A 26414-nucleotide genomic window follows, 5' to 3' on the forward strand; every position below is an offset into this window, starting at 1 on the left:
GAAATTAATTGCTTACCCTTACGTTCTCCCTGTGTGCGGGTGTCTAAGGCGCTGCTTTGCTTACCTTATCCTATCCTTCTCCCTCTCTCTCTCTCCTCTCTCTCTCTCTCTCTCTCTGAGACAAACATACAGACTCACTCTCTGTGTCCCCATCACAGCACTCTCTAATCAAATCACTAAATTGCGCTGGAGAATATGCCACTTCAGTACTTGTTCACGCTCTTCAATCCCCACCCACTCTGCCATGCCATGTAAAAGCTCCTCTTTCAGCTAGCTCCTCAAATCCAACACAACCCAATCCAATCCTATACTATCCTTGTTCATTTGTTAAAAAAGAAAAATATGAGAAAAACATAAATACAAATTTCCAGCTGGTTTTCAACTAAGTACGTTAGAGCCACTAACCCTTTGGATTTCTGTTTGGTTTTGCTGGTTGATTAGTTGAAGGGTGGGCGGACTGACGGAGATTTCATTTTCTTTCAAGAGTTTTGGTTCCAAGAGAGAGAGACTGCAGTTCGATACGTTCAATTTCAAAGTCATAGTTATCATCGCATCGCTAAGGTTATTAATTAGAAGGAAGAAAAAGCAGCAGCAGCCACAGTATAGTAGTTAGTTTTGGTGGACAATGGCTCCCAAGACTGGCAAGGCCAAGCCCCATAAACCCAAGGGAGACAAGAAGAAAAAGGAGGAGAAAGGTTCCTCCTTTTTTTTCCTTTTCTTTTTATTATTACTTTCAATTTCTTCTCTTCATTTGATACCATATGTTATCTCTTCTGTAACTCTTTTTCTTTGTTTGTATGTTTTTGGTCTAACAGTATCACTTTAATTTTGTTGGTGTTCTTTGCTGTGTGTATATATACATATATGTATGCATGTATGGATGTATGGATGTATGTATGTATGTATGTATGCATACAAGTAGTTGAAAGTAATTAAGAAACGCAAATACACTATTCTTTTCATTTTTCAAATAGAGATTATGTACGTGTTCTCTCTTAATGTTATTTAACTCCATTGTTTACTAATTCTTGCAGTTTTGCCTACCGTAATAGAGATTAGCATCGAAACACCAGATGAGTTACAAGTAACTCTCAAGGTACGTAAATAGGTATTTTGGACTTGTAAATACATAATCTACCTTGATTACATTTCATCACCTGCTGGCCATATGCACAAAGTTATATTAGTTGGTTGCTAATATTATAAAACACAACCTCGTTTTAAATCTGCAATGTAATGCATCCACCTGTTTTTAAACATTTTTTGTTTATTTTATATTTAGGTAAACAATGATAGACTGTTCGACAAAATATAATATCACAAACATTTCAACAAAATGTTATAACGGAAGATGATGCCATACATCTTCATAATCTAAACAATATAATTTCATGAAAAATGTAAAAAAGTAAATTTAATTAGACAACATAAGCAGCCTTTGTGTAACAAAGTAAGTAATTTGGGTTGGAATAATTAGATCTTCTAATTATTATTTTTGTAAAGATTTTTTATGTGTTTGGTAATTGTAATAAGAATGTATATGCATACATAGGGCATCTCTACGGACAGGATCCTGGACGTGAGAAAGCTGTTGGGAGTCCACGTGGAGACATGTCATTTGACCAATTTCTCCTTATCACACGAGGTAGCCTCTCCCTCCTGAGTTCCATTTTGCATCCTTTTCACTTGCACTGCGTACAGTACCTGGTGCCACTGGGTCCCACCTCTCATTTATTGTGATTGGTGATTGGTGATTGGTGATTGGTGATTGGTGTGATATAGGCAAGCATATCATTTAATTCCCATCTCACCCATTACGGCTTTCATGTTCCTTTTCATCTGAGTCAATTGAGTACAAAATTTAGATTTTTAAAATTTGATTCAACGATTATAAATAAAGGATTCCATTAAAAATTATAATAATTTTAACCGTTGAATCAAATTTCAATAATCCAAATTTTGTGATCAATTAGCTCAGGTGGAAGGAATGCGGTCGCAAAGAGGATCTCTTTCCATGTTTTAATTCTATTGTGACCGTGGGATGGATGGGACGTGCTCCTCCATTTCCGATCGCCACCGTTCGAAATTGACATCGATTGTGACGAAATCCTAATCAGGTGCGAGGACCCAAACTCAAAGATTCGGTCGACATCCTCTCCCTCAAACCCTGCCACCTCACCATCGTCGAAGGTAGGTCCATCCAACCGCTCTCCATTGCTAGCCTATTATACAAGACTTCCCTATATTTTATCAAAACTAGTAAGTTCCTAAATTTGAAAATTAAATTGTGTATCAATTAAACAGAAGAAATTCTTGCCAAAATAGAAGAAAACCATGTTACAAACCATAAATCACATACCAAGTTTAATTCTTTTAATGCATATTTGGTTTAGATATGACGCTTGGTTTTTCTAATTCACCTCTTATTGAGGTAAAAGAACCAACTTGTACGCTTATAAAGTTGGTACCTATGCCACAGATACACAAATTAATGTGTGGAGATAAAATTTATAATCTAAAATCAAGATATAAAATGTCACACCCGTCCAAAACATCGTATTTTATTTCCTGATATCGAAATATTACGAAAATTCTTTTGGTGGGCTAAGTGGAAACTCTTCGTGGATATCTAAATACTTTTCACCTATCTCTTTCTCGTCTTTCTAGATAGTACGTGTCCTTACGACCACGTGAGCGCAAACAAGACGTAAATTTGATATGCAACGAATTATTTAAACACAATTCACAATCAGGAGGGCAAAATGGTAATTTTACACTCTCATAAATCAACAACTTGTTTTTCGAGATAACAACAAGCTCTTAGTGTTGCAAGCTACAAACTGTGATATTATTGCCTTACTTGTTGGACTTATTAACAAATGGGCAAGTGGACCCGTTTATTTTAGTTCCTAATTAGGCTAGTGCCTAATAGACTTATTGTTTGACCCACGCACACAGATATTCTTGTAGTGCTCATAACTATGACCAAGTGGGCGCAAGCAAAACAAAATTTGAACTTATGATTTTACGAAACACACAACGCAAGCAAGGGTAAATTGGTCATTTACATTTATTGAAATTATCTTATTGTCATTTTCTTTGGTTGGAGTGGTGCCAAGTGGGGGCCCACAACATTGCCCGTGTACCCTTTCCAATTCTGACACTCTCTCTGACTTCCCTCATCTTTCTCTTTCTCTCTCAGCACTCTCTAACCCTCTCCTCCCTGTGAAAACATAGAAAAAGGGAAACAACCACCACCTCGAACTCGCTCACTCCCGCAAGCGTCACCAACATCCCTTGTTTCTTCTCTTCTCCCAAACTGAGAAACAAGGACAAAAACCTCGAGCTAGAGTCCAAACCTGAGGGATCATGATTTCCAATTCAAACTCAGAATTCTCTGGTTACTTTCTACCATTCCCGGCCAAGATAAGCCTCGGGGTAACCACTTTTCTCTTCCTCTCGTTGTGTAGATAAAGATTTGTTTATTGGATGTGAAATAGATGTGTCTTGGCGCAGATGAAGAAATGGAAAACCCACAACTTTTCGGTGAGACTATAGATTATTGACCTTTTTCAGACCGCCTCTAGCCACTAATTGAACTCCGAATAAGTATAATCGTATTCTTCTCGTTCCAAGCTTCAATTTGATATATAAATTGCTGACTTCAAGATTTGAGCTCGGAATGAGCCATGGAAAATCTGCCCAAATTCCGGCCATTCTCAGGTTTTCAAAGAACTCACGTAGTTATAGTTCGGCATGTGGCGATAACCTAACTCGAAGGTATAATGCTCTATAGTCGGCGACCTTTTGGCTACCCAACTAGCGTGTGGGAGAACTTGGGGTCCCTCCTTAGGTTTCTCGATGTGCAGAATCCAAATCTACCTTCTGCTTTCCCAAATTCGACTATTTTAATATAGTTTCTCCAATAGTCGTGTTTTGTAAAAATACGTGAAATTACTTTTGTCTTTTTTATTTACTTTAGTGGTTTTGTATTTAGGTGAAACATATCTCAAGGGCCTCTGAGACCCACACGTTGCACACACTTACTTTAGTTACCTTAGATTTTATTTTATTCGAACTTTTCCGCATCACCTTCACTTTATGGCTTCATCACCTTCTAGGTATCGACCATCACAGCTCGATTCAAGTGTCCAAGTAGACATTCCAGGTCGGGGTGTGTCAGTTTGGTATCAGAGCATAGGTTCAGCTAGTCTTGCATTCATCACACACTTGTAAACACTCTCAATTCTTGATCTCTAATGCCAGAATTATGCCTCCTCGTAGAGCACAGACCACACAAGTTTTTACTAATTTTGGCCAATTCAGTGTAGATTCCACCAATCTCGAAACAATGTTTTGGAGACTACCTTTGGTCTTCAAGTGAATCACTTTTATGAAGACCCCAAGTAGTCGAGAAAATGTTCTGCACCACGCAAAAGCAGGGAAACTTCCCCAGTTGATCAATGGATCATGACAACATCATAGTTCCTACAAGGACTAGCAAAGTCGTGGTGGAGGTATGAGAAGGAACAAATCTCGGAAAACAAAAGAGAAGACTAGGATAAATTGAAGCAACAGTTTGTGAGTAAGTTCTTGCCTCTTTAGTACAAGACCTAGAAGAGGGATGAGTTCATGAACAAGAAGCAGGCAGATTTTGGCAGCTAAGTACCACCAGAAGTCTAATGATCTGTCCGCTACTGTCAAGCCATCAGTACCAACCCTACAAAAATACTCCACCAGTTTAAGAAAGGGACTCACAAGTAGCTTCGCTCCTTGGTAGCATCTACACTATGTACCACATACAAGGAATTCTACGAGGCTTAACTTCGTGTCGAGAATTCTGAAAATGGCCTGAGTGACAATATTGGTGTTGAAGGTAGTAGGACTCAACGAAAAAATCAGGAAGTGATCTTTTTTTGGTCACCGGCAGAACTTGTCTTTAAAAAAAAACGACTACAATTCCATATCTTCTAAATGGGGATTGGATTCCAGAAAATCCTTTTGTGGGGTAAATCCAACGACAGTTCCTGTTTCCGTCCTCAAGGCAGTTCCAACAACACCAATGCCTAGAATTACTTCTGATGCAACACTCGTCAGTATATTGAGTGTAGGCAAGAAAGTACAAGTTATTACACCTATGGTTAGCAGGAATATCTAGCTAACTAGTGTCCTCATAAACAATAGAATCAACTCATCAAAGCAATTCCCTACCAGCAACCTCATAGGATCCAACCCTTATCACCAGCTAACTTATAATGGTACTATACACTATAAGTACGACACTATTCAATATCCAAAAGCTGTCAACCATTGTCCAAGCGGTATGATTCCTTATAATGGAAACACAAGGCAGTACTAGGTAGTCATGTCTCGGTGCCATAATTCTGGTTTATAGTGGTATGAAGATGGATAATACTATAATGCCAAGGAAACGTTAGGTAGCAACGCATTCGACAGGTAGGCTAATAGAGGCAATTACGGTTGAGGAAATCAAAATTGTGGAAATAGATGAAAAGGTCATGCAGGAGGATAGCAAACTCATGACCATGTCAACGATGTCACTTACTAGGATGCTCAGAATAATCTCGACGTAATCACGGGTACGTTAAAAATTCTTGGCCATTTCCTGGAGTTTTGATTGCTCTGGGTGCAGCCCACTTAGCCATATCACTCTTATTTATTCAAATGACTCTAACTCAAGGTACTCCTATCAGGTAAGACATGAGAATCGCAATGCCACAAGGGAAAGTCTGCTATGTCCAATAGGAATCCAAATGATTCACCGTTCTAATTGCCAACCAAATGATGCCAGTTAATCTCATTCCATTAGAGATCGTAGGCTTTGACGTGATCCTAAGAATGGATTGGCTACATCAGAATTATGTTTTGGTGGATTGTCGATAATAACTTTTGAATGGATAAGCATGATTGTGGTCACTTTCACAGACGAACATAGGAAACTAAAGCATAAGTTATTATTTGCCATAAACGTAAAACGAATACTAAGAGAAAGCTGTGAAGGCTTCTTAGCTCATGTCATAGTAGAAGAAAACAATCTAATACGACTCGAAGACATACATTCTTGACGTCCTTCTCAAAGATATATATGAGATACCTCTAGATTGAGGAGTGGTGTTCACCTCGATCTACTTCTAGGTACAATACATATCCCTCTTATCACCTTATCATATGGCTCATGTAGAATTGTGAGAACTAAAGGCTCATGTAGAATTGCGAGAACTAAAGGCTCAGTTGCAAGAACTCGTAGATAAGGGATTCATCCAACCTATCACTTCATTATGGGGAGCTCCGGTCCTATTTGTGAAGAAGAAAGACAGAATTGTGAGGTTGTGCATCGATTATAGGTAACAATTAAAAACTGTTATCCTTTGCCTTGAATTAATGATCTTTTCGACCAACACTATGGAGCCCGATTCTCAAAGATCGATCTAAGGTCTGATGTTTATCAACCGAAGATCAAATTTGATGTTCCTAAGGTTGCATTCAAGACTTGATATGGTCGTTATAAGTTCCTTATGATGCTTTTCAGGTTTACAAATGCTCCAATAGCTTTCATGGACATGATGGACTGACTATTCCTCTCTAGCTCGGCAGGTTTGTGATAGTATTTATCAACAACATTCTTGTCTACTCTAAGAGTGAAACCAAACATGCCAAACACCTACGATGGGTTCTAAGCAAACTCAAGGAGGATCAACTATACACCAATTTTAGCAAATGCTAGTCCTGGTTCAATCAGGTGTCTTTCTTGGGACACGGGCTCTCAACATATGGTATTCTTGTTAATCCTCAGACGGTAGCAACAATGGAAAATTTGGAGTGTCCACGAAATGTTATCGAGATACAAAATTTTCTTGGTCTTACTGGCTATTATTGGTGCTTTGTCAAGGATTTCTCGCCCATAGCCTTACGTTCACAAAGTTGGCCAAGAAAGGAGTCAAATTCGAATGGGACAATGAATGTGAGTAGATTTTTTAGCAGCTGAAGTATTGTCTCACTCAAACCCCTATCCTTACACTTCCTAACAATAGTGGTAACTTTGAATTCTACACTAATGGTTAGCCGAATAGTTAAGGCTGCGTGCTGACACAACATAGTGGGGTAAGCGCTTATGCTTCCGTCAGCTGAAGCCGCATGAAGTGATTTACCCTACCCACAATCTGGAGTTAATAACTGTTGTCCTTGCACTGAAAATCTTATGGCACAATCTCTATGAAAAAATGTGTTGAATCTTAACCAATCATAAACATCTCAAGTATATCTTCACCAAGAAATAGCTTAACCCTAGGCAGAATCGATGGATGAAGCTAATCGGGGACTACGATTGCACCATCGAGTACCGCGCCAGTCATACTAATGGAATGGCTGACATCCTCGATAGAAAACCTTATAGATGGTTTAATACTCTTTAGGCCTATCATATTCCACTTCTAGCAGAACTTAGGAGCATTAGTTGGATGTTAGATACTGATGATCAGGGAGTTTTGTTAGCCAATTTTCAAGTCAGGCCTTTCAACTTTTGGCCTATGATGAAAAAGAAAATTTCTTAGCATGTAAGCAATTGCTTGATTTGTCACTAGATAGAAGCAGAAAGAAAGAAACCGTACAAGTTTTTGCAGTCACTTCCTATATCTGAATGGAAATGGGAGAATATCACCATAAACTTCCTATAAAAATTGCCTCGTACACATTGAGAGATGGTATTTTGATGATTGTCGACTGACTCACTAAGTCAACACACTTTATGCCAGTTCGTGAGAGCTACATTCTAGACCAGTCAACATCTTTTTTTACTATGTCTGCAGTTTCACCTCTAAATTTTCGAAGATATACACATTCTAGTCAGCCTTGGCACACATCTACTCTACAACATAGCTAACCATTCTCAGACGGACGGACAATCTGAGAAAGCTATCCGGACACTAGAGGATATACCGAGACCCTCAGTTCTTCAATGTGTAGACACACACTCTACTGAGCGAGTCTACGAAGTTGGTGATTAGGTGTTTCTGAAGCTATCATCATGGTGATTCTGCATATCAGTAAGAGCTATAAAATTAAACCCCTGTTTATCGGTCCTTACTAGATTTCCAAGCAAGTTGGAGAAGTTGGGAGATTACGAAAATGCCCGTGGCAGGCTAAGTGAAAATCCTACGTGTACATCTGAGTTGTTTTCACTCTTTGTCCATTTTCTTGTATTTCTAGATAGTACATGTCTTTACAAATAAGTGAGCGTGAGTGAGATGTAAATCGAATGTACAAAGAACTAAACGTAAATCCGACGTGTAGTGAATGATATACGCACATTTGACAACGAGAGAAAACTAGTAATTTTGCACTCTTGGAAGTCGACAACTTTTTTTTCGAGACAACCGTGGACTGTTAGTGTTGTAGGCTGCACACTGTGATATTGTTGGCTTACTCGTTGGACTTGTTAAATACGTCGTCAAGTAGACCCATTTATTTTAGTACCTAATTAGGCCAGTACCTAATGGACATTGTTTGGGCTTGAACCAAACACACACATACACACATTCTTGTATCGTTCTTCACTACAAACGTGTGGGCACTAGCGGAATGTAATTTAGACTTATGATGAAGATTTTACGAAACACAGTGTAAGGGCAAATTGGTAATTTCAATAAATGTGAAATTATCTTGTTGTCATTTGCTTTGAAGGTTAAGTGTGTGCCAAGTGGGGTCCACACCTCTACCGCGTACCCTCTCCACTTCCTCACTCTCATTCTCTCTCTTTCTCACTTCCCTTATCTTTCTCTTTCTCTTTCTCTTTCTCTTTATCTTTCTCTCTCAATGATCTAACCCTCTATACTCTGTGAAAAGATGAAAAGACAAAAACAAAACAACCACCACCTTTACCACGCTCACATTGGCAAACTTCACCACCATCCTTCATTCCTTCTCTTCTTCCCGAACGTAGAAACAAAGACAAAATATCGAGCTAGAGTCCAAACCTGAGGGATCATGACCTCCATTTCAAAACCAGAAATCTCCGGTGAATTTCTACCATTCACGACCAAGATAATTCTCCGGTGCCGGCGTCGACCTTAGTGGCACACATGAAATTACTTTGGTAGTTTCGTATTTGTGGCGGCGTGTGAAGAATATAGTTTTTCCAATAGTCGCATTTCGTACAAATACATGAAATTTTTAATATTTACTTTAGTAGTTTCGTATTTAGGTGAAACATAGCTCAAGGACATCTGAGACCCCCAAACTATGCACTCTTACTTTAATTACTTTAGGTTTTAATTTGCACTTTTCCACATCACCTTCACTTTATGGCATCTTCACCTTCCAAGTGCTGACCAGCATAACTTGATTCAGAGTCGAATTAAACATTCCAAGTCGGACTATGTTTTAACCCACAAAATCTCATGTATACAACTACAAATGATACACAAATTGATTGGTAACTATACCAGAGATACACAAAATTGATAACATAAAATATCAAATATCACATAGATTAACTACATAAAAACACACGTATAAGATTGTACAAGAACATTCATCCTTAGTGAGTACCTTATTTACTAGTTTTTTAATTTGGTCCAATCAAAAGATGTCACGCTTTCCTTGCTTTTCTATGAAAAATTAATTAACTTGTCTATTCCTTTTATACAACGAAATATGTGTCAAAATATCATTGGACTAAAATAAAAATGTGAGCATATAAAACGCTTACTAGTGAGTACCTAAGTATTATCCAAATAAAGTAGCCAATACAATGAATGAAACAAATAATAATTTCTTTATGAATAGAATTTGTCAACTGACACACCCCGACCGAAATCAAGGCGTGCTGGCCGTCACGTGAGGATGACGTAGCCATGTGCACAGTGCGGAAGCAAAAGATAATAATAAAAGTACGAATAAATAAAAACCAATCTACTAAATAAACTAGTTAAAGTAACACACTAGTGTGAAACTAAGTGTGATAAACATAATCAAAGCACAGAAAACCTAAGTGCAGTCCAAAAAAAGGAAAACTAATTACACCACACCCAAAGGTGACCCTACATTTGGGATGTTCTGTCATAACCACTATCAAGTCCTCGTGAACCACCAAAGCTGTTTCTAACTAGAACCTGGAGGGGTGCAAAACAGAAAGTGTGAGTGGGCAAAAACAAAGCTTTTCAAAATCATTTCATTATCAAAAATTCTAACCCCTCTCTGTAAAACCTGTATAATTTCCCAGAAAATAGAATATACACATATATAGAAAACATGTTCAGAAATATGCCATGTCGAATGCTTCCACATAAAATGTATGTAACCCAGGTAATGTCAATCAATGCAAGTAACATGTCAGCCGGAGTCACCTAATGTGACCTGTACGGCTGAATCTAGAGCTCAAATCCCCAACTCACTAACTATACTTGCACACGAGTCAGAACCACCTAAAGTTATATGTACGATAGAACTGGGTGTAAATAAATACGCTCAAGTGCTACGATTATGTGAAGACTGGGCGAACAATCGCTGGTCACCTATAAGTTGGAACCACCTATAGTGGTCTGTACGACAGGACTGTGCACCTAACTTGGATCCAAGATGAGCGTGTGGTGCGGGAGGTGAACATCACGTGAAGGACTGTGCCCTACTCTGGGCAGGAGCACTAACACTAGGGGTGCAGGTTATGAGTTCTCTATGCATCTCACATAATCACTAATTCACAATCATAAACCATAAACTTACTTGGCACTTACCTGTGCGTCCGCAACACCAAACATACATATATGCAACTATTAATGCATAAATAAATAGGCAAATGCTATGCATGGCATTTAAAACATATAAAGATTCCATTTCATTTTCTGGGAAAAACCACAAATATATAGGTATATACGGAAAACCAAAAGCCCACTCACTGATATGTGGAAGGGTCGTAACCCCTTTCCCTCGAGTGACTGTGCTCGTCCTCAGGATAGGTCTCACCTATATGCGAAACAACTATAAAAACGTCAATTTAAAGCACATAGCCAAAACTAGGTAATAACTTCTCATACAATGCTCAAATGGGGTGTTTGGATACACCAACATGATCTACTCAACTTCACGAACATCCCCATATTTTTAAAATAATTTTTTGACCTCCCACGCGCCGCCACGCGCCTGCCAAGGCACGGCTAGATGCGCCGGCCACGCACGGGCACGTGCTTGGCACACGTGTGGGAACCCTAACGGCGTTAGGGAATATTCTGTCCAAAAATGGAATATACTGTTATATATACTTGACGCCGTTAGTATATTTCGTCAAAATTGACGGAATATTTCTTGTCTTCTCCGGTGAGTCTCGCCAGCCGTTGCTGTCCGCCACCGTCAGCCCCGCCGTCTGCAACTCGAATTCTCGCCGGAAACTGGAAAATTTTCAAAACTTCATATCTTCTTCATTTCTCAACCAAATTCCCTGAAATTGGTACCAAAATGAAGCTTACAACAAGTAGAACAAAACCTTACCACTTTCAAGCCCTAAAATTCATGGAATCTCACTGGAGAAACTTCGCAAAATCCGGCCAACCTTAGAACTTGCTATCCTGACGTCCAAAATCCTTCAAAGTTGTTCCCCGAGCTTCGTGAAAGTATTCTAAAGCTCCCTAAGACCTTAAAATCCACTGAAACCTTCGCAATGATTAGTGCATGAACAATGCATGAAACTTGGGTTCTCGGGTTCTAGGGTTTTCGAGGGTTTCAAGTTCTAAAAGGGGTATGGATGAACTCAGGAGCTTGCAAGGAGTTCGAATCTTACCTTCTAGATGTCGATCCGTGCGTGAAAGGTTGGTTTTGAAGTTCATCCGTACACTTGCAAAGGAAATGGAAGAAAATCCGAGAGAAAGAAGAGAGAGGGAGTCATGGGAGTGTATAGTATGGGTGTATGTGTGTGTTCTGTAAAGTCAACCACCAAAACAACAAAACAACACACCAAAATGGCAAATATCCACCAAGGACATTATCGCCATTTCACACCTATTGTACAATTAATTCGGGACGGGCTGTCACATCAACTACATAAATTCAATATATAAAAAATCAAAGCATTAACACGTGCCCATTAAAATCTGCCAATAACTAAAGAAAACAACATTAATAAAATGTACACACAAAACCCCACTTATGGAACTATGCATGAATGGAATTTGTCGACATTAGTAAAATGTGCAAAAAAAGATAAACAAAACAATCAGGGATGAAGCCAGAAATTTAACTAAGGGGGGCACCCTAAAAAATTTGAGCTTCTTTTTTGGATAAATAAAACTAGTTCTTTTACAAATGCTGAAAACATTAATTACAAAATGCCTAATTTTATTACTCTATGGTCTAATTTTTGTCTTTAATTGTTGACAATTTAATGCTCATTTGTACTAATTAACTAAATACATGCAACTCAACAAGGTTTAGACATTAGTGCGTGATAAAAATATATAAGACAGAGAAGCATTTAAAAACTAAAAGAGGATTTTCACTATTTTAATATGATTAATTAATATACAAAGTAAAAAAAAATGGCAAAGATTAATTGAATAATTTGTAATGAAAAAAAATAAGGATGGGAGGGGGCATGTGGCCCTACTGGACCTTACCTCCCTCCGTCCATGAAAACAATACAATAGGGGAATTAATTTCATATAATAAATCATGAGCAAATTATGTGCTTACTAGTTGTGGAGAGGATTAAATAGGTTGTAAAATTCACTCAAATCTTGAATTAGCTTTACTCTTAACTCATCACCTTACAAAAGGAAGGTTTACTTACGTGAAATGTTGGTCAAGGATTTAATTAGAAGATACATGATTCTTGGGTTTATTTCAGTTTGATCCTTTAGGGTCTTCTTGATAACTATTTTAAATAATGCTAGTCTAACTGCATTTTTATATTAAGAGTTGGTTTGAAATTATGGTGCTTTGAAAAAATTAAAAAATCTAGAACACTAAATGATGTTACATATTATATGCAATACCACATTAATTATTTATTTTATCTCATTGGATGTTATTGAATATATTGCATGTCACACCAGGTCGTCTTAAAATGTCTTACAAATATGTAATTGCCTATCAGTACTCTTTGGTTTTTATTTTACACTTTTTATAATTGAGATAAGAGAAAAAAATATTGGGTGGGGGAGACTAATAAAAATATGAAATAGGGAAGAAGAAATATAGAAAATTGAAAACAAAAGTTTAAAAGTAAAAACATGAATGATTGTTGGTTTTGGGGTTTTAATTTTTTAATGCGTGCCTATATACATTTCTTTACATATTTCTTCCACTCTTCTATATAACCTCAAATCCTAAACAAATTTCATCGGCCCAAGAAATGACGACACATGCACGGGTTTCGTTTGCTCTTAACCCTTACGTGGGATAGGTAGTAATTGCGAGAGGGGACGCCGCCTATAAATCACGCCTGACAGAGGAGACACCTCTGTTGAGCAAGCGTGCTCTCCATGTCTCACATGATGGACTCACTTTACTCAAGGTATTGGGCCATCCTACCCAGAAGATCGTGGATGTGCTCGGTTGGCCGAGTAAGGTCCAAGATGTTCTCCACGATCCCAGAAAGGCTCACAGGTGAGGTTAGCCTAGAAATGGTTGAAAAGGCAAGAAGTCCAACATGATTTTCATAATATAATGATCCCAATAATCATGGTCCGCATACAGGCCATGATCACCGACGGTCATCCCTAATAGGACTTTCAAGTGGTGCCCCTTATCACATCTAACATAGTCAACCGTTGTTCACTAAATCAGCAAGATAACATTGGGTTTAAACCAACAACTTAGGGAGTGCCACATGTACCCTAATGAATTGTCTTCAAGCCCATGGTAGTCTCTATATAAAGACATGTTCATTTCTATGAGAAGGTAACCGTGCCTAGACAAAGAACACGTTGGTTGTGATTCATTCTACTCAATTAAGTCTAAGTTAGGCATCAGATAGCCTTTGCTCACACCATATCGGTGTGACAAGGTCTTGTCATTTCTTTCTTGGTTACTAACACACTGGAGATATTTCTTCCACTTGTGGGGAATTATTTTGTCAAAATTGGTTGTTTCATCGGGAGCTTGTTCATACTCATAGCCATCTCTCAATTCTGAGTATAGAAAACTTCAGGGAAAACAATTTCCAACCCTAGCACTATCGTTATGGTACGTACTCGGAGTAATAACGATTTAGGGAAAAGCTCTCAACTTCCTATGGTCCTACCTAGCAAAAAGAATAAAACCAAACCCCTCTTCCAAATCATGTTCCCATTTTGGAAGTACATGTTATATATCAATTAGGATCCACCTCTACTGTGGAGAATTGGGTCGATTCTAAGGCCAGAGGTTTCCCACAACCATGGTTTAGTGGTTTGGGGGACGAAAGTGCTGATGGGATTTGATGTTCGGATAGAACTTCTCATCACCGCCTCCTGCATGCAGAGGTAGGAGCTTAATCAAAACGAAAACAATGGTATTCCTGAGAAGGTGAATCTACTCAAACCTCCTTTGCGAAGTCCCGGTCCAAGGAGAGGCAAATTAGGACCTTAACTTGAGGTTATGAAAAGAACTAGCTCATAACGTTGGGATCTGCGTAGGTTCCCCCTCTGGACGGGCCGCAAGATAGCAGAGCTGCAACAAAGGTGCCTTACTCCCTCAATGGGGAAAAGTAAGGGGGCATGAAATGATCCCAATAGTAGAAAAGTTGTAGGGGACCCATGGAACCTCGCACCACAGCTCTTTCCAGAGCTTTTTCAACATATGGGTAATTCAATGAGGAGCTGTAGTGGCAGTAATGTAGGGGCCATTCGCAGCAATAAGGTCTTATTCCGGTGTCAGCCTTTAGTGGAGTTAGTGAAGATGACAAGTCTAACAAGAGGGTTAGCTTCTTTCCCATAGGACTCAGAAGGCTTCTCTACAAAAGATGTAGAGGAAGAATGCAACGTGATCAACACCCAAAAAGGTAGAAAGGCTGATTGAGCAACACCATAGACAGATGCCTACCTTTTCTAATCAACATGAAAAAGAATTGAGAAGGGACATGCGTACGTAGTCCTCCTCTATGTTTACTAACAGGATTCTTAGGACTTATTGACTAGGCATTCTAAGAAGTTTTCTCTCCCTCGCTTCAGGATGTTCTCTGGGAATGATGAACCAATGGTGCATCTAACGCATTATAGAATTGCAATGCTGTTACTGTACCAACATAAATATGCATTGATGTGTAAGATAATCCCTACTACTCCAGAGGGAATGGTTATGCAGTCGTTCAATGACCTGCCTTTTTGAACCATTGACAGTTAACAAGAGCTGAGATCATGTTCTTGACTCAAAATTATGTTCTATAAGGACATAAAGGAGAAGCCAAATCATCTCTACATTGAGGCTCAATGCAGGAGAGAGCCTAAGTAGTTACACTTAGAGGTTCAAAGCCTAAAAGGCTAATATTAAGAACTATGATTGTTGCATTATAGATTGAGCCTTCAAATTGAGGTTACCTACTGGTCATCGTCTTTTCAACACCTAACTAGAAGAGGACATACTTCTTATTGTCCATGCCAGATAGACTTGATAGGACTAAGATCATTAATATTATGATTAATAATCTGCCACATCGTTGTTGTGTAGAAGAGATCAAATTCACCCCAGACAGGACGAAGATCATTCAAATTATGATCAATAAACTTCTCACAGTAAGGTTTAGCGAAGAAGTGATGCATCTGGAGTGGTTGGCTAACGTAGTATTTGTCAGCAAGAAAGGGGGACAAGTGGAGACACTATGTAGATTTCACAAACTTGAACAAGCATTGCCCAAAGGACAACTTTCCTTTGCCAAGGATAAAAACAACTTGTGAATTCTACGTTTGGGAATCACCTCCTAAGCTTTATAGACACATATTCTGGGTACAACCAAATCAAGATGCATGAGAAGGATAAAGAGAAGACCTCTTTTATATTTGAAAGGGGTACATACTGCTACAAAGTCGTATCATTCGATCTAAAAAATGTTGGTGCCACATGCAAGAGGTTGGTGAATCGAATTTTTAAAAATCTCATTGGAAAGAGTATGGAAGTGTATGATAGAAAACTGAAATGAAGTAATGGTATTCATGTTTATGTATTTCAGATAGGGATTTGTTTACAACATGAAAAGGAAAAGAACAAGTAAATTAAAACAACTAGCTCTCTCAAACCCAGTACAATGATAAATGAATTATATATACACAAACGTATGAGACCTAAACTATGCTTAATAGTAAGTGTACGACATGCTTGTCAAGAGAAAAAAGAGTAGAGATATTGGATGTCATTATTAAAAGTAGGGTTAAATATTAGAAGAATAACAAGTGGTGTCTAGTGGTGATGGAGAAACAGCTCAGCTTGTGTCATTGCCTAGCTGTTATCTTCGGTCCTCCCTCTCACCTAGGGAGGACCGAAGATAACACCTAGGCAATGACACAAGCTGAGCTGTTTCTCCATCACCACTAGACACCACTTGTTATTCTTCTAATATTTAACCCTACTTTTAATAATGACATCCAATAAGAGACCATATTACTCACCTTATCCTCAGAAAGTACTATATGAAACTCAACCCTTAGAAATGTACTTTTGGAGTGTCTTTTATCAAATTCCTTGGATGCCTAGTTTCATAGAGAGGTATCAAAGCACACCCAAACCAAATAAAGGCAATCTTATAGGTGAATTCCCCTTCAACGAAAAAGGAGATTCAAAGTCTTACTAACATAGCAACAATGCTCAACCAAAAGAGGACCTATAGGGGTGGCACCTTTCCCGTGGCATTTGGAACATAAGTCGAGGTCCTCATACAGCATGTCATCCCCATTATCCACAATAGCGTGACAGATGTGGACTTTAGTACCCTAACCTAGACCTTTTGGATGAGAACAGAGATACAGCTCTGGTCAGGCAAGTCCAGTACGGTAGCTGGGCTCTTAGTTATGAGTCACCACGACTCAACAAAAGATAAAGAAAAGTTGGGACCTAACTAGGAATGAACCTACATAGTTGAGCAAGCTTAGGGCAGATGAAGCTAGCCAGAGAATTTTATAGCTCATTGACATTGTCATGAGCTAGAGGAGAGTGGCTTCTAGACGGAGGTGAACCCATGGGCACTTTAAGGCTCCAGTTTGAATAAGGACCAGCCTCCGTCTATCGACGTGATCTTGTAGAGGAAGATTCGTCAGTTTGCCTGAGGACCAACCTTTGTCTGGTTGTGGGATCTTGCAAAAGAAGAGTTGTCACGACCATCATTCTCAATCTTTGTTTTCAAGTTGTGCATGTGAGGGTGTTGTTACTAGAGTGCCTCTAGCGCCTTTTATCCAACATTGGAACTTCTTATTCCTCATTTTATTCTGATTCTCATCTTCTCCAAAGTCATGGACGGCCAACATGCTGTTGAGAATGGCCTTGACACGGTCCCACATGCTCTTCACGCCTCACGTGATGGACTCACATTAATCAAGGGTTGGCCATCCTACCTGTCAAGGTAGATGTGCTAAACATATAAAAGCATGTACATTTCTATGAGAAGGTGACTATTCCTTAACCTAGAAATCAGAGGGAATTTGGCTCACACAATATCGTGTGACAATGTCTTACTTATCTTTTCTATCTTGGTTGCAGGAAACCAAAACAATTCTATATATGCTTGTGTGGAATTTATTCTCAACAATTTATTTTGTTTTTAAATGGAATAAACTAAAATTGAGATAATTATCAAACCATCACTTTCACCTAAAAAAAAAAAAAAACAAAAAAAAAAAACCATTACTTTAATTCGTAGATATGTTTTTGTTTAGTCCGTAAAATTTTTTATTAATGGTCCCTGCATTTATATATGCTATAAGAATAGACTGTGATTTCCATTAGACTCAAAGGCACTCCACCATTAACTCTGTAGAATTTTGTAACTCATATTACTCGTTGTTGCCATTTGAGAAGCAAAGTGGAACACCAGTAAAATTTAGAAGGCAAGTTTGTAATTAATTATATAACTTTCTAATAATTATTTTTTAATTTTTTGTTACTTTGGTGATGGCCACAGATGACTACACAGAAGAGCAAGCCGTGGCACACATCCGGCGACTGATGGACATCGTCGCTTGCACGACATCTTTTGGTTCGTCATCCGCTTCTTCACCTAAAACGCCTGGCCGATCAAACTCAAAGGGCGACGTACCGAAGCACCAAAACGACGACGGGCCCAATGCAGATGCAAGGGCCAAAGTTTCGGGTTCAATTTCGATCGTTGATGCCGAGTCAGCTGCTGCCTCAACCGTGTCCATGTATCCTCCTCCAAAGCTCGGGCAGTTCTACGACTTCTTTTCCTTGTCTCACCTTACGCCTCCTCTCCACTGTATGCTTTCCTTCCTCTCTCTCCCTCCCTCTAGAATATGATGGTTTTGTTGAATGTTTATACTTAATGAAGTTGGTGCTTGTTTTGCAGACATAAGAAGATCTACGCGTCCGTTCCTTGAGGATAAGACAGAAGACGACTTGTTTCAAATGGACGTACGCGTTTTGCAACTATATATATATATATTTATTTTAAACTTGGGTTGAGTTGATAATAGTATAGTATTTGGTGAATTGCAGATTCGGGTTTGTAGCGGGAAGCCGACGACAATCGTGGCTTCCAGGAAAGGATTCTACCCTGCTGGAAAACGAGCTCTAATAGTTCACTCTTTGGTTGTTCTTCTTCAGCAAATTAGTAGGCCATTTGATGTTGTATGTTCGAAACTATTTCATGTTTTTAATTAGGTGTTTATTTTTTATTTTTATATTTTACTGTTTTGTTGTTAGTTTAAAATTAATTTTTGTATGGTTGCTGGTTGCAGGCATACAACGCTGTTATGAAGGCTTTCATTGAGCACAATAGAGTAGGTTTTTAGTGTGACCATTATCAATTCAAACTTACATACGATGAATAGGAGAAGAATATTTTACCAGTGCTTGTTTATTATTTTTGATCGCAGTTTGGAAATCTTCCCTACGGTTTTCGCGCAAACACATGGGTTGTCCCTCCAATTGCTGCTGATAAACCGTCAGTTTTCCCATCACTTCCTTTGGAAGACGAAAACTGGGGAGGAAGCGGAGGTGGTCAGGGAAGAGACGGTAAACATGATTACAGGCCATGGGCAAAGGAGTTTGCCATTCTAAAAGTAATGCCTTGCTCAACAGCAGAGGAGAGGCAAGTGCGAGACCGCAAGGCTTTTTTGCTTCACAGTTTATTTGTGGACGTCTCTGTTCTTAAAGCTGTTACAGCAATTAAGCGTCTAGTTGAGACTAACCATTGTGCCTTAAATGATCCCACTTTTTCACTTGTTCACGAGGAAAGTGTTGGAGATTTAATCATTAAGGTGACCAGAAATATGCCCGATGCAAGTATAAAGGTAGACTGTAAAAACGATGGCAGCCAAGTTCTTGGAATTCCGCAAGAACAAGTTACTCAGAGAAACCTACTCAAAGGAATAACAGCTGACGAAAGTGCAACTGTTCATGTGAGTATACTGATAGTATTTTTATAGTCCTACCTCTATAATAAAGTCAAGACGAAAAATATCGAATACTGACTTTTGGTCTTGTAGGATACTGCTACACTAGGTGTTGTGGTTGTCAGACTTTGTGGGTTTACGGCTGTTGTGAGGGTTTCAAGTGAGGTGAATTGGGAAGGAAAACCTGTTCCTAAGGACGTTGAAATTGAGGACCAGCTTGAAGGTGGTGCTAATGCTTTGAATGTTAATAGGTAATGCTTTATATTTTGGGCTTGCTAAGTGATTGGTGGAATGCCTTTTGGAAGAGTATGTATATGTACATCCAAACCACAAAAACTTAAGGTAGTAGGATGTAGGCCAACATTACTTTGTGCACAACTAAACCACTAAATACTAACAACTACAAATATATGTTTCCTCTAACATTTACATTGCACTATTTCAGCTTGAGGCTGTTATTGCAACAGTCCTCCCTGCCTCAATCATCAAATGCGGTTATACGTACAGATTTTGAAAGTATACTTGCTACTAGATCTCTCGTGAAGAAAGTACTTGAAGACAGTCTGTTAAGATTGCAGGATGGACCCACTAATAATACTAAGTCCATTAGATGGGAGCTAGGAGCATGTTGGGTACAACATTTGCAAAATCAAGCTTCGGGAAAAACTGAGTCTAAAAAAACTGAACAAGCTAAGATTGAGCCAGTTGTTAAGGGTCTTGGAAAGCAAGGGGGGTTACTAAAGGAAATTAAAAAGAAAATGGATGTCAGGAGCAACAAAACTGACCAGCTGAAGGATGTTGTTGGGGTTAACAACCTTGATATGAATCAGAATTTTGATACCACTACTCAGGAGGAATTAGAAAAGCGAGATGTAGAAAAGGAAACTATTTGGAGAAAGATGCTTCCTGAATCGTCATATTTGCGCCTCAAAGAATCTGAAACTGGTCTTCACCTTCAGGTTTTCTAGATGCTTTCCCTCCTATTGGCGTTGTGCTATGTAGTTTTCATGTTGCAAATGTGATAAATTGTGCTCATATTTGCAGTCACCCAATGAGTTGATTGAAATGGCACATAAATACTATGTTGACACTGCACTTCCAAAACTGGTTAGTTTCTAAACTCTACTTCTCAAACTCCCCTTTCTCACTTTATTTTGTTTGCCTTCAGATGTCTTCATCTTAGTAATTTTTGTCGTTGTGTTAGGTTGCAGATTTTGGCTCCCTTGAACTTTCACCAGTCGATGGAAGGACATTGACAGATTTTATGCATACTAGGGGTTTGCAAATGTCTTCCCTAGGACGTGTGGTAATTATTTTTCGAAGTTTCTTGTACATATTTGATTTGTTACTTCTTCTACTATAATAGTATGTTACCCCAAGAATGTCATTTTGCGCATCACCATGTATATCCTCTCCCTTATGTTTTAGTAAATGAGTAGTGATGGATGACCTTTTCAGAGTGTCGATAATAGCTCTCATCTTCTTTATGTTTAATTATAAAAGTGATCGAGCGAATAAAGATAATATGTAAGTAGTTCTATGTACATATCTTTGTTCATCCTAGATCAGATAGTGTGCAACTTGTCTTATTTTATCCATGTCATTTTAGGTTGAACTTGCAGATAAGCTTCCTCATGTACAATCACTTTGTATCCATGAGATGGTTGTGCGAGCCTACAAACACATACTCCAAGCAGTTGTAGCAGCAGTTGATAATATTGCAGACTTGGCTGCATCAATAGCGGCATGTTTAAATATATTGCTAGGAACACCATCAACTGAAAATGGGGATGTAGATATTACTTATGATGATGCATTAAAATGGAAATGGGTGGAAAGTTTCCTTTTGAAGAGGTTTGGGTGGCAATGGAAACACGAAACTGTTAAGGATCTAAGGAAGTTTGCCATTCTCCGTGGATTGTCCCACAAGGTAAAATATGAGCTGACCATTTGCTACTCTATATATATATATATATATATTTCATGTCTAAATCTTAGCTGCTTGAATCCCTGCATTTTGAATTATTGAAACACAATCACCATTCATCAGGTTGGACTTGAGCTTGTTCCTAGGGACTACGATATGGACAATGTATCTCCTTTTCGGAAATCAGATATAGTAAGCATGGTCCCTGTATATAAGGTAAGCACTTGATTGGAAATTGGACTCTCAAGTTCCATTAGGAGTTTTCTGTTTGTATGAAATTGTTGCTTCTTTGGGCAGCACGTTGCATGTTCATCCGCGGATGGGCGTACACTCTTAGAATCGTCCAAGACTTTGTTGGATAAAGGTAAACTGGAGGAAGCGGTTAATTTTGGCACTAAGGTACGGAGGAAAGCATATTATGTTGTATACATATCTATTAATTTTCGGAAGGTAAGAAAGAATTGACCCAAACTTTGATATGAATTCTGGAAGGCACTCTCAAAACTAGTGTCAGTATGTGGGCCTTATCATCGAATGACAGCGGGAGCATATAGTCTTCTTGCTGTAGTATTGTACCACACTGGGGATTTCAACCAGGCGACCATCTATCAGCAAAAGGCATTGGATATCAACGAGAGGGAGCTTGGACTTGATCATCCTGATACGATGAAAAGTTATGGGGATTTGGCTGTTTTCTATTACAGACTTCAACATACAGAGTTGGCCCTCAAGTATGTATTGTATGCAGTGCTCTTATTATTCAATGTCATCAGATCTCATCCTAGTTATGGATTAACTTGTGATTTGTTTTAGGTACGTCAACCGTGCTTTGTATCTTTTGCATCTAACATGTGGGCCGTCTCATCCAAATACGGCTGCCACCTATATTAACGTGGCAATGATGGAAGAAGGTCTGGGGAATGTCCATGTTGCTCTTAGGTATCTCCATGAAGCTCTAAAGTGCAATCAAAGGCTACTTGGACCTGATCATATACAGGTTCTCTCTCTCTCTCTCACATTATTATTGCATTATTCTTCTGCTTTATACTAATTGGTAGCACACATTTCTGGTTACTTCAGACCGCTGCTAGCTATCATGCCATTGCTATAGCACTCTCTTTGATGGAAGCTTACACATTAAGTGTTCAGCATGAACAAACTACCTTACAGATACTTCAAGCAAAACTTGGCTCCGAGGATCTACGCACACAGGTAACAACACTTCATAATTCATCTCATATTATTTATTTAGCAAATCTTTCTCCCACCTACAAACACTTCATAATTCATACATTGAATAATATTGTAGGATGCGGCTGCATGGCTTGAGTATTTCGAGTCTAAGGCTTTGGAGCAGCAAGAAGCTGCACGCAATGGTACTCCAAAGCCAGATGCCTCTATCTCCAGCAAAGGACATTTAAGGTAATTAATAACAAATATCATAATAAAATTTAGTTAATTGACGGACCAATGCTCGATCCACATTTCTCTTCAAACCGTCACCCTTCTCCTATTAGCCATCTAATGCTTTCTACTTGTACTTCTTATCGAAAATATCCTCATATTTTGATCACATCAATCAGTGTGTCAGACCTTTTGGATTATATAACACCAGATGCTGATACGAAAGCGAGGGATGCAAGAAAAGCTCGTGCAAAGGTTATAAACATTTTATCTACTTGTAGTTTAATATAGTCTTGCTCATTTAGTGGTTGTTTGCATGAAATATATGACAAGCTCTCTTTCAATTCAGGTTAAAGGAAAACCAGGAAAAAACGAGGCAATAGTCTCAGATGGATACCAGAAGGATGAAATTTTGTTACCAAGTCAGCTTGTTGCCGAGAATTCAGGTGATAAAGAGAACCAGTCTGCACCTCCATTTGCAGAACCTAAGCATGAGAAAGTTGATTCAAGTCTACTGGATCAATCAATAATATTCGAAAAAAAAGATGATGCAGCACAAGATGACGCCTCAGATGAAGGTTGGCACGAAGCAGTTCCTAAAGGTCGTTCACCCATGGGTCGCAAATCCTTTCTGTCAAGGAGACCAAGCCTCGAAAAATTGAATACTAATTTTGTGCATGCATCCCAATTGTCACGATACCATGGAAAGCCTAATAGTTTGACATCTCAAAAAACAAGCCCAATTGAGCCTGCTGCTTTGCCTGGACCTGCTCTTCCCGTCTCAAAAAAGTTTGTTAAGAGTGCAAGCTTCAGTCCTAAGCCAAGAAACTCTAGCATGTCAGTTAGTGGAGGGACAGAGAAGCTCTCAAACCCAAAGTCAGCACCTTCTACTCCAGCTTCTATTGATAAAGTTACCAAGTCATCTTCTGTGACAAATCCAACCAGTGTTCAGTCAGCTGGAAAACTTTTCTCTTATAAAGAAGTTGCGTTGGCTCCTCCTGGAACAATTGTGAAGGCAGTGGCAGAGCAATTACCAAAAGGAAATGTTCCTCTTGTACAACTTTCTAAGGTTGGCCAGGAGAAAACTGCAACAGATGTTACCGGTGAAGTGATAGTAGTTAAAGATGTCGAGGAAGAGGAAAAGCAAAAACTTGTGGGAGAGAAAGTGGATTTGACTCTTGAGGAAAATAGTATTGATGTAAAACATACAAAAGTGCAGAACTCTGTGGCAAAGAAATCTCTGGGAGTTGTAAAGCATGGTAGTGCTGGAGTACAAGTGGAAACTGAGATCATAGAACTGAAAACCACTGCTTATGAAGAAGGACAAGTTGAAAATGCTGAAGTCATGGTTTCAAACGTTGAGATTTCTATTACTTCCCAACCCCCAAACGCTACTCAAAATGGACAATTGCAAACTCAAGCGCTGGACAGTTCGACCAAGGTTTGCCCTGATTCAGAACCTTCATTTGTTTTAACTGAAAGCACAACTCACTTTATGGAAGAAAATTCTTCCCTTTCGGAAGCAAAGGTTGAAGAAGATGGAAGTCCACATGATTTCTCTGATGGTGGGATAGTTAAGCAAGGGCCAACTGATGGAGAAAAGTTAGATGAACCAGAAACTAGAAAAGAGACCACCAAGAAACTTTCTGCAGCCGCACCACCATTCAATCCATCCCTAATACCAGTTTTTGGTTCAGTTCCAGTGGCAGGTTCCAAAGATCATGGAGGGATTTTGCCCTCACCAGTAAATATTCCTCCTATGCTTACGATCAGTTCTGTTCGTAGATCACCTCATCAGTCAGCAACAGCAAGGGTTCCGTATGGTCCACGATTGGCTGGTGGATATAATAGATCTGGAAGTCGGGCTTCACGTAATAAACATGTCTTCCACAATGGTGAGAACACGGGGGATGGAAATCACTTTAGTCCACCTAGAGTCATGAACCCACATGCGGCAGAGTTTGTACCTGGCCAACCTTGGATTCCCAATGGCTATCCAGTATCTCCTAGTGATTTTTTGCCTTCCCCAAGTGGTTATCCCATGTCCCCAAATGGATATCCATTGTCGCCTAATGATATTCCAGTGACTCAAAATGCGTTCCCAACATCTCCAATTGGTTCAGAAGAGTCGTTAACAATTATAAATGCTCCACTTGGTGTTGAAACAAATATTAAAGGTGAAGCAAAAGAGAATAATGACATGTCTTCATTAGAAGTTGGATGCGAGATGCAAAAAATTGAAGAAGAGTTGCAGAAAGAAGAGTATGTTGATAATGTAGTCTCGCATTCTAATCTTGAAGCAAAGCCTATTGAAACATATACGGTTGTTGATATTGATGTAGCAAAAGAGATCAGCAGCAAATTAGTGGTTGAGGAAAATCCAAGTAAATGTTGGGGAGATTATAGTGACAATGAAGCTGAGGTCATTCAAGTTTCTAGTTGAAGAGATGGATCGTCTGAAGAGATTTTTCCCACGAAGCATGTGGTATAACTGACTGAAACCTGTCGACTGTGAATACTTGTGATACAGTTTTCTTTCTACAAAGTTGAAGGATAATTTTAAATGAAACTGAGTTCGTAAGCTGAAAGGTGAAAGAAACATGACATGACTACGGAAGTGTATGTAGAGTACGTAATTCAGTAGTGGATCATATTAATCTTCCAGTTCATTCAATAATTTCTTTTTCTTTTGATTTAACCGTTGTCTGTTGTCAATGGAATCAACCCATCGAATGTGAATCCTCATGATCGTGTATTCCTTGGGTGATGATTGCTTTCAACTTGTAAGACAATAAAGTTCAAATTCTCTCATGTATTAAGATTTTCCAGATATTCCAAATTTTTCGTTTTGTACTCAATTATTTGTTTTCAATTTCATGTATTATATGAATTTACATTCCATGAGTTTATTTTTTTATGCTTCTTCTCTTGAAATTGTATGCCAGCAACAAAATTGGAAAACAAGTAGTCACTAGTAGTCTAGTATAAAAAAGGTAATAAATGTGTACCGTCGTCTGGTATGAAAGAAAAAAGTCACGTGAGGGTCATCATATAGCATTTGCCTTCTTCCCGAGGTCTGTGCATGACCGATTTCTTGGCCATTTTTTCAGAGCGTTTTTTAATCTCAATCCTCAACCAAAAACCACAATCTACCTATCAAAATAAATCTCAGGACTAGAGGGGTCGAAATATACCTACAAGGAGTCAAACCGTGGTCGGAGATGGCCGGAAATGGCCTAGAAGATCACGGGAGACGCTGGAAAAACTGGGAAGTTTTCCCCCTGTAGGATTTACCTCCTATGATAAATACCATGCATAAGGTGAAGAGTCCACCCACGTGAGAATATTAACCTCCTAATACTTATGTAGCCTGTTGAATAAAAAGAGTATTCAAGATAACTCTAATGATCCCAAGAAGAAGAAAATAGAGCACACTCTTAAAGAAAGCTCACAAAACAAACTAATTAGCAAAGCTTTTCTTATTTAGCTCTAGGCTTTGTTTTTCCTTGGATGATATACAATGCTTGAGGACTTGGGTA

General features: G+C 38.8%; 1 protein-coding gene across 1 annotated transcript; it reads left to right on the forward strand.

Annotated features, from left to right (window-relative positions):
* LOC137730635 (Tetratricopeptide repeat (TPR)-like superfamily protein) lies at positions 1-25733 on the forward strand. The gene is made up of 22 exons (XM_068469611.2): positions 1-695; positions 1035-1096; positions 1553-1645; positions 2118-2190; positions 18095-18406; positions 18497-18561; positions 18646-18777; positions 18888-18929; positions 19026-19550; positions 19638-19795; positions 19990-20503; positions 20589-20651; positions 20749-20850; positions 21154-21474; positions 21595-21687; positions 21769-21870; positions 21964-22202; positions 22285-22468; positions 22552-22683; positions 22781-22893; positions 23055-23130; positions 23225-25733. The coding sequence occupies exons 1-22, from the start codon at positions 626-628 to the stop codon at positions 25316-25318; spliced, it is 5565 nt and encodes a 1854-aa protein (XP_068325712.2). The 5' UTR covers positions 1-625; the 3' UTR covers positions 25319-25733.
* Positions 25734-26414: the final 681 nt, after the last annotated feature.

This window comes from Pyrus communis, chromosome 16 (genome assembly GCF_041283825.1).
Source record: "Pyrus communis isolate YQ-2024b chromosome 16, ASM4128382v1, whole genome shotgun sequence".
Taxonomy (NCBI): domain Eukaryota; kingdom Viridiplantae; phylum Streptophyta; class Magnoliopsida; order Rosales; family Rosaceae; genus Pyrus; species Pyrus communis.

Coding starts and splice junctions, on each gene's coding strand:
- LOC137730635 (XM_068469611.2), top strand. CDS start 626: ATGGCTCCCAAGACTGGCAAGGCCAAGCCCCATAAACCCAAGGGAGAC. Junction 21,688..21,768: donor GCATGGTCCCTGTATATAAG/GTAAGCACTTGA, acceptor TTCTTTGGGCAG/CACGTTGCATGTTCATCCGC. Junction 23,131..23,224: donor CAAGAAAAGCTCGTGCAAAG/GTTATAAACATT, acceptor CTTTCAATTCAG/GTTAAAGGAAAACCAGGAAA.